Raw genomic sequence first — 9709 nt, forward strand, 5'->3', positions numbered from 1 at the left:
TAGTTTTTTTTTTTTTTTTTAACTCCTTTTCTTCATAAGTTGTTTGGGGAAAGTGAATTTTGCGTTGAAGCCACAGTGAGATCTGTCAGAGCAAGTAACAGCCAGACAGACGGAAGGAAGGAATACAATTACAGTATTGTTTTAAAAAAAGAAAAGAAAATGTATGGCATAAAATTCTAACATTTTAATTTGCAGGATTGAATACTGATGTACATAAAAGCTTTTGCGAATTACAGTATAGCCACAGGAAAAGAGTTGTTGATTGTCTCTATGTGACACACAATAGTTTTTGTATGTAGTTATGTATCTTTTAAGATACGGCATTTACAAATGCCCGATCCAACCATGAGAACTGGTGTCAAATTCACAAAGGATTAGTCAACGATTGTTCATTTGTGAATGCTTTGTGAATGCTAATGTTCATAGTTGGATGTAAAAAGTCAAGATTGTGTACTGCTTTTGTGCTGCCAACAATGGGCAAAAAACAAGTGCTTGTTTAACCATTTAGACAGTCAGTGGCCTCATGAATAAGAATCACATTTTAAATTTGAAAGTTTTGTTAATTGACTTCTTTTTTTCCAAATGTAAATATTTATTGTGAATAATTGTATGTTAATGAACCTTTTCTGTTATTTTAAGGTCAGTCTTTAGACCTCACTGTTTTAAAATAACTTTATGCAATGTTCAGATAACATTGAGTAATGCAAACAGTACTGCTGTGGAGAAAACAAACTGCCTACTGTAATCCTGCAGTTCTTCTGCTTGTGTTTCTGTGTGCAGCCCTCCATGTTTTTTACATGTGAAGTTTACAAATATCTTGATTTAATAAATCAAACTTACTGCATTTTATTTCATTATTGTGTGCAGTTGTGAGATGAAAGAACAGACTCCACAAAACTGGTATTAATATCTTACTTTATTTAAAATGTCACCTGTATTATTAATGGTGCTCTAAGCAATGTCATGCGTGTTTCAGGCTACAACATTTGTTGTAACATACAGCACACATCTCTCTATCTGCGAGCTGCCTGTCCCCAGAACACACTGTAAAAAATATCTCCTCACTATCTGCGAGCTGCCTGTCCCCAGAACACACTGCACTGTAAAAACCTGGTCTCTGTAGACAGCCCAAGGTCTACAAACAGCAACAAAAACAAACTGTGCCAGCCTGCACCACGAAGCATTCACACAGTGTCCCAGCTTTTCGGCCAATAACCGACCAGAAGGATTTGGGGGTGGGGTGAGGGGTTGGGGTGTTAGTGTGCAGAAGCACAGAAGGGAGGGGGAGGGGACGGGATGAGGAGGAGAGAGGCGAGCTTGCCTCGTTTTGTTTGAAAATACTTTCAACATCGACAAGAAGTAACATCACCCAACATTGCTTAGAGCACATTTAATAAACCCAACTATTTTTTTAAAATTTGAATACAATCAAATGAGATTTTCTTTACACCTTGTGATTAAACCCGCTGTAAGCTGCTCACAATTCATTGTATACAACATGAAATATGCTTAAATATATTTGAGCATTAAATATGAGGTTGAATCACATTTATTTGGACAGTTAATACATTTAGAGTAAGCTTTATTTACTGCTAGTTTCCTAATTTTTCTCATGGAAAATATAATTATTGTGTTTTTTTTATTATTTAGATAGATGGACAGACAGCTTGACAATGTCACGTTATTTCATGTCATGAACTAGTATCGGAACAGACCATGTTTTATTAAGTGTGCCTCACCTCTGTGTGTAAGACAATCATCTGCTGGTGATACCCCTGCAGCTCTTTTCAATTATTTAAAAGCGAGGAGCAATCAGCATTTTTTCTGCAATTGTTTAAAAAGATGATTGGGTTAGTGTATACATGTTTGAAAAAAATCAACTTTACAGGCAAAAAAGTTATACAACTATAGAGTGATGGGGACCTTGGAGACTGGGATGAGAAACTTACTTATTAAGCCACAAGGTCCTGCTTAAAATCTAGTTTGTGACTGGATACTACTACAAGTCATTCATGACTGATGAATAATGAATGGAAAACAATGATTAGGCTATAACTCACAGATCAACTCCTGTTCCAAATCTAATCTCTGCTCAGTGTTAATTGTAAAAAAAAAAAAAAAAAAAAGATTTCCTTTTCATCATGATGTGTCATCCTTGTCTTCTGTTTAATGCATTGGGTACCACATTCTATTATTTCTGAAATGAGTGTTAAATAATACAGTTTACATACAATGGATAGAGAGATGGAGGGGGTTACTCGTGCCTAGTCTATATGCCTGACGTTCCACTTGTTCGCTGATGTCCGTTACCTTCCGCTTTCTTTGTGTTGGAATTTTTAACTCCGGTGGATTTCTGAGGACTATGGTTACCTGGTCCTCAGATCTCTGCAGGGTAAATCCAGACAGCTAGCTAGACTATCTGTCCAATCTGAGTGCTCAGTGCGGAGTTTAGTGCCGCCCACGATGATTGTGATTGATTTAAAGAGATGCCAATAACCCAGAGCACGTTTCTCTCCCATCCCAGAATGCTATGTGGATTACCAAGACCCTCCTCCACAGCGCTGGGAAGGAAGGTCTGGCAAAGCGAGACTACTTGGTGCCTGGCAGGAAACGTCCTGCCCTTAGGGCTCCTCATCAGGTTAATCCATTCATGTAGTGTACCAGTAAGCACATGTAACTAAGTACTTACTATGTACTTAAGTACAATTTTGAGTATTCCCATTTTATGCTACGTTACACTCCACATTTTATTTACTCCTTTTGACAGCTTTAGTGAAGTTGCATATTTAGCTAGACAACTAATACCAAATATAAACTAATACATGATGTGTTTTTACAGGTTAAGCTACACAACAATAAAATATTTCAAATTAGTTCTATGTTGCAGTACTTAACGTATTTGTTATCTTTTGTATATTTACATTCTTTGTTGCTGCACTCTTTGAACTTTGCAGTTGTATTGCAACATCTGTGCATAATTTTCATTTGCAATTTTACTAACTCATGTGCAATTATTGTACAATACAGTTTGCTACAATACTTTTATACTACCAGAATTTATTTAAGCCACAGAAGACTGTATAAGGCATAGTCTATTTTAGTGTTATTTAATGTACAGTTACTTTATTTTATTTTTTCTATAAGAACTTTTACACTTGTTTATGCTACTTGTACACTTCTCTATCTCTGCTTTTGTCCTTGCGGTTGCAAACCGAAGTTTCCCACTGTGGGACAAATAAAGGTTTTCTTATCTTATCTTAACTGCTGCACAGCAATTCCCCCAGGATTTGATTTTGGGGTTAGGGAATAGTAGGGGGATCCGATCAGGCTTAGATACTTGTTTACCGAAGCCAGCAGGACAGTGTGTCTTGCATAGACAGTTAAAGAAATAGACAGTGTCTTGTTGGTGTGGTTCTTCGCTCCGCCTCTAACTGACTGATTGGTTCACCTTTCATGTCGTCGCCCCAGATCTCTCGCCCACTGGCCAATGCGCACAAAGCCCTTCCTGTACCCTCTCTCTACTGTATTCATACGTAACGTGCCTTTGTGCACCATTACGACGCGACCCCAATGGCCTCGTTGCAACTCTAGAATTTAGTGCTAATACGGGAACAGGACAGCCGTGATCGCACACACAGCTCGTTTCCACATGCGTCCGGGGCTGACAAGTATAGCGGCGGAGATGCTGAGCGGTGCTACCTGCAGGGCCGGGCCGAGGCTCGGCAGCCTCCTGCTGGACCCCCTCACCAAAACAGTGCCGCTGATGTCAAGCACGGGAAGCCGCAGATTTCGGTCTACGTCCTCGATGCAGGGGTTCTCAGAGATGGCAAGAGAGCGGTCGAAGACTGTTACGTCGTTTTACAACCAGTCCGCAATTGACGTTTCCGCAGAAAAGGTAATGAAGTGACATTTTTTTGTGCTGATGCCCCTTCCCGAACAGGGCATAGTGAGTAAGCTAGCTATATGTTAGCAAGGTTTGTGTTGCGTTCATTGACACTAAAAAGACAAGTAAATAGGTATTTTCTCCTACATGAATGACCGATTCGCTTAAAAGCTAACGTTAGCTGGCTAAGTTAGCTACGTAAATAACGCTAGGCCTACTCGGGAAAAACCTCGACTTCTCTCTCCAACTTGCAGAAACTGGCACCATTAAAACACCTGTTATTAATGTACGCAGTTATGTAAATAATCTACATGTAACGTAATGCTATATTAATTTAAAACACAAGTAACTACTTCATATTAGTTTGCCAGATATTACATTGTTAAGGGTGAACGAAATTACATTTCTTTGAAAATCCTAGATTTCCTAGCCCGTTAATTTAGCTCTAACCGCTATTGACCGATTTTGTCCCGAGGACTTGAATGCAGCTCCATGAGAAAAGTATGTTTAGCTACCGACATTCTTTGATCTCAAACGAAGTAACGCCATCATGTTAAGAAATATTGCTAGCTCAAATAATTTGCTGTCACAAATAATTTGTTGTCACAAATAATTGACCAACAAAAGTTGCCAATACAAAGCAGTCATTCGGTATTGTGTTAAAGCAACGGGGGAGAAGTTAAACTCAGTCAATTCGGCGTACAAGCACTTGTATTTGTATTTACGGAAACGTCAACCATGGATAACTAGCTCCTTACCCACAAATGCGTCTACAAAGTCCACACCAACCTCATTAAAAAAAAAATGTTCTTCCTTTTTTTCAAACCATTATTTTCCAAAGAGTTCTTATGCCTGGCAAGAAGATGGATGCTTCAATAGTGTGTCATATTATTTCCAGCTGTCTGTTATAGCTTATTAGCTTGTTACAGATTTTTTTCAGTCAGTGTGGAGCAAACACAAACACACACACACACACACACACACACACACACACACACACACACACACACACACACACACACACACACACACTGCAAGTATTTCTTCATAGTTAAATGAGGAAGGAATTTGCAACTGCATGTTAAGTTCAAATCATAAAATGCCCCACTCTAACGTTGTAAGCTGAAATTGAAAAATGTAATTGTACAAAATAAGATGTAAATTTAAGGGCATGTAGCCACTGATCTCAAGGACCACACACTGCAGCTGATTGTAGTCAGCTGCAGTGTTTTGTCTTGTGACTATAGCGCTCAACAGTCCCACCCCTCCTCCAGAGACCTTTGGGTAAATTTACTCATTCATTTCTCCCATTGACGTCTGGAAAAATCCGTATATAAAGAGTTTTAGACCATGCCTTAGGCTAACCAGCTACCACGTGACTCATAAACATACAACTTATGATTTTGAGTGAAAAAAAACAAACAAAAAAATCCCCCAAAAAGTCAATGGTACAAGACTGTTGAGCTCTATTGTCACACGCTGACCTGGGGTGGGGGTGGGGGTAGTCAACAGATCTTTCAACAGAAAGAGTAAGACTGCAGTGACATTGATGTGGATGTTCGTGGATCTTTTCTCTTGAGCCACAATCAGGTCAGATTCCCCGTGTGTACATTGTGTACTTGTACTTTCCAGATCTGCACAGAAGCATGTGAGACCGCTTTTTCACATTGTCATTGCCGGGTTAGTCTCGCATTGCCACACTTTGCTCCACAGCACTGGCTAGTCTGGCTAGGCCACACAGCATTGTGGGAGAAAAATGTACTCCGGGTTATTGCATTTCTTTAAAGCAACTGTGAAAATAGCCTCTGGAAGGAGCTTGTTTTGGTGGAACGTGTATGTTCAAAGGTTGTTTTAGTTGTGCAACAGAAAACTCAGGGTTTGTTCAGAAAACCCCCGTCTGTCGCTAGCAATGATGACGCAGTGAATAGTGACGATTCTCTCCGACCAATCAGTAGTTTGCCGGTTTTCACGCCACCTTTTTGAATGGCTTGGAACCTTGATTGAGGTGCTACTAAAAAAAAGTACCTTTTAGCAGGTACCAGGGACTTTTTTTCGAGTACCATGCAGTGAAAAAACGGCATTAGGTGCCTTTAGGTCAAGACTGCCAATTACGGCCCTTATTTACACCAGGTATTAACTAGGACTGGGCATAGGCAATGGTTTCCCAATTCAATTCCGATTCAAAAGGTCCTGACTCAATAACATTTCCCATTTGATTCATTATCAATTAGGTTAAGGAAATTTCAATAACATTTTGCTTGGATATGAAATATATTCTCAGACAACTTATGCTGTAAGTTGTACAAGCAAGAAGCAAATCTCAAATATTTTTCTAATGCACCAGGTTTATGTTTACATTAAGAAGTGCCCCCCCCAGCATATATAAAAGGGGATTTTATTAATTGATATCGGATCACTTAAACTAATTATTTTTTTCACCCAGCCCTACTAATAACATGAGCTCTGATCCCAATGTGAACCAAACTACCTCCATATGTGGTCTTGCTGATCCAATCATAGTTGCCATTTGCTGTTTGTTTTTTTATTTCTTTTTTTACACCTTTCATTAACATCCATGTTCTCTTATCCAAACAGATAATGCAGTGTTAACCTAAATGAAACCTTGATGTTATGGGCTGCTTACTACACACAGTGCAGTTTAATTCCAAGACATTTTTACATTATAACTTAATTTGAACATGTGCAACATTTGTCTGTTGAATTGTTCATCTAATCTATTTGTTTGCTCGCAGCCAACAGCAAGCATTCTTTGGTTAAATGTGATGTGTGATTGTGCCATTATCACAGTACCGGCTGCTTCCATTCACATTCATGTTATGGGTATAGAATGAAGTAGGGAAAAAATCATCAAATTAAGTACTCTCTTATGATCTGTATCCCTTTTAGGCTACTGGTATTGCTACATGTATTGTAATTGTTTTTATTTAAATGACACCAGCCCTACTCTTAACACATGTGATTGTCTCTCCAATAGCAGAATTGACAGGTTTTTCACAACGTGTGACCTGCAGCTGTAAATGTGTATGTGATCGTACGTGTTAATGTCTCCCCAGGCCTCAGTGCGACTGACCTTAGCAACCCTGCTGTATTCTGGGAAGTCTCCCGATGGACACCACGTCTTGGTAAATATTTCAGCCACATTGGGAAAACTGCCAAGTGTACCTTTTTAATGGGAAGCTCTTTGATCTCTGTGACTTTTTACTCACTTGCTTTTCTCTATCATCTGTGTGTGCATGTGATCTCAGAGCAGTGCCAAGTACCTACACAAGGAGCTGCCTGTCCGAATCTCCCATCGCATCAAGGGCTTCCGCAGTTTGCCCTTCATCATTGGCTGCAACCCCACCATTCTGCAAGTGGTAAGAACACAATTCTCAAGACACACTGCTCCTGGCTACAGTGTTGGAGCTGTACATGAAGCGCGGTTAGCGTCGGCCATGCAGCAGATTCTACAATACGAATGTGACAACTGGGCCACATCATAGGAATGTCATGGCTGAACTTTGAATGAAAGGAAGGAAATTCTAAAGGTGCTTTCAATCTGAGAGTGGATAGGTAAAAGTTGGTTGCCAGCTTCGAATGACACAATAGCTATTTTACTTTTATGAGTAAACTGAATTAAACAAACCCCTATTTAGTGGCTCACTGATGAAATATTGCAATATTTATATATTTGCAGTTTTACTAACTGGGTGTCTGGCATAACATTTTGCCAGAAAAAAATGCTGTATACAGTTTTTTTTCTCTATTGTATACACACACAAAAACGGAACTATGCACACAATTCTGAAAACGTGAAGCGCATGCATACATAGACATGAGCTCATCAACAACATAACTCCAGGTCATAGAAATAGAATAAGATTAATTTTATTCCTATGCTTCAGGCTGCTAAATTCCCCACACAATTCCATTGTTTTCACAAGATTAAGATTAGTTTGAATCCGAGTTTAGTAATACTAGGTTTAAACCGAGTAAATCCATGAAAAAAAATGAAGCGTACCTTTGTTGCACAATTAAAAAAAAAATGATGTTTTAGTAAAAACAAGGTCATTGATGTAAACCAAAATCAAATAGTTTGATATACTGTTGGGACTTAGTCGGTAGGCTACAAAAGAAGGTAAACCATTAATTTTTGGCTGCTCTCTATCCCTCAACAAAACATTACATTGTTTGCTAGCTAGCTAAAAACTCGCTTAATTAGCCTGTAGCTATTCCTCAACAAAACATTACATTGTTGGCTAGCTTGTTAACTAGTTTGGTTAATTAGCCTGTAGCTATTCCACAACATAACATTATATTGTTGGCTAGCTAGTTAACAAGTCAGTTAATTAGCCTGTAGCTATTCCTCAACAAAACATTACATTGTTGGGTAGCTAGTTAACAAGTCAGTTAATTAGCCTGTAGCTATTCCACAACATAACATTACATTGTTGGCTAGCTAGTTAACAAATCAGTTAATTAGCCTGTAGCTATTCCTCAAGAAAACATTACATTGTTGGCTAGCTAGTTAACTAGCCAGGTAATTAGCCTGTAGCTATTCCTTAACAAAAAATTACATTGTTGGTTAGTGAGTTTAAAAAGTCAGTTAATTAGCCTGTAGCTAAGTAGAAATTTCTGGGGGTTGTCTCCTATTGTATGAACCAGCAATACGTACCACAATTGTTGTGTTAAAGGCTGTTCTGCCCATGAGAATTTCCAAACACTTCCTACTTGTAACACTTTTCACAGGGAATGTTTTTTTCAGGAGAAGGTCATTGCAATGACAACTGTCCACAGTGAAGTTTTTTGAATATCCAGAGCAACCACAGGTTGCAGGGCACAAGTTCATGGAAAGACACATTGTAGTTGAGTTTTTCAAATGCCATTTTGGACAAACTAAATTCCTTTAAACCCCCTTGTATGAATGTGGTGGCACAAGTCACACACAGAGATTTCTCAGAACTTCAGCCAATAAAAAGAGCGCCTGGGTAGCTCACCTGGTAGAGCAAGCATCCATATATAGAGGTTTACTCTCTCGGTTCGACTCCGACCTGCAGCCCTTTGCTGAATGTCACTCCCCCCCCCTTTTCATGTCTTCTGCTATCCTCTATAAACAAAGGCCTAAAAAATTCGCCTAAAATAAACTTTGTGCATGCAGATTCACAAACAATGAAATGATGTTACAGTCTGAATTTGTCAACTCGATCATTCATCAATTATCTGTAACTACTTATGCTATTCAGGGTAGCGGAAACACGTATCATGTTTCTTTTATTTTCAGTGAGAGAGAACATTGTTTTTCCCAGCAGTACGATTGACCACCTCTTCATGTCTTGTTGATGAACTTTCACCTAGATTCCTTTCTTTCTGGAGCTCGTCTGTGCAGATTACATAATGTGGCGCTCCTTTTGTACACCACCAGTTGTAATGTAGGCCAGAGAAGTTTTACTTGCTCTATCAACTTTTCTATCAATAAGAAAACAATACTTGAAGCTGATTTTGAGTTTCAACAGATACACATCCAGATGAACTAAAGTTAATGTAGTCCAGTCAGTAATACTCTAACTGTGGACCAAAGTTTTTTTTTTTTTTTTTCCTGGGGAGGAGTTGTTTAACTTTGTTTGGACGCATCCTGAAAATGTTCTGTAACATTAGCCATGTGTGACTCGTGCTGGTGATGTGAGGCTTAATGGTTGGACGGACGATCACAGAAAATCTGTCTAACTACAGCCTCCACCTCTCCTGTGCTTTCTTGCAGCATGAACTGTACATCAGAGCCTACCATATGCTCAGTGACTTTCCCCCAGTGAGTGACACACACACACA

At 39.0% G+C, this 9709-nt stretch overlaps 2 protein-coding genes across 5 annotated transcripts in view; both read left to right on the forward strand.

The window, feature by feature from the left end:
- lrwd1 (leucine-rich repeats and WD repeat domain containing 1) overlaps positions 1-849 on the forward strand; it is an 11912-nt gene extending 11063 nt beyond the window's left edge. For all 4 annotated transcript variants that reach the window (XM_032533182.1, XM_032533185.1, XM_032533184.1 and 1 more), the window contains exon 16: positions 1-849. This exon is cut by the window's left edge and continues 297 nt beyond it. The gene's annotated coding sequence lies outside the window, so the exon portion shown is untranslated.
- Positions 850-3486: 2637 nt separating this feature from the next.
- bckdk (branched chain ketoacid dehydrogenase kinase) overlaps positions 3487-9709 on the forward strand; it is a 14209-nt gene continuing 7986 nt past the window's right edge. Inside the window, exons 1-4 of the mRNA XM_032533199.1 lie at positions 3487-3895; positions 6958-7026; positions 7150-7260; positions 9642-9689. Coding sequence (XP_032389090.1) covers positions 3650-3895; positions 6958-7026; positions 7150-7260; positions 9642-9689 — 474 coding nt within the window. The 5' untranslated portion in view covers positions 3487-3649. The remainder of the gene's footprint in view (positions 3896-6957; positions 7027-7149; positions 7261-9641; positions 9690-9709) is intronic.

This window comes from Etheostoma spectabile, chromosome 13, assembly GCF_008692095.1.
Source record: "Etheostoma spectabile isolate EspeVRDwgs_2016 chromosome 13, UIUC_Espe_1.0, whole genome shotgun sequence".
NCBI classification, from domain to species: Eukaryota; Metazoa; Chordata; class Actinopteri; order Perciformes; family Percidae; genus Etheostoma; species Etheostoma spectabile.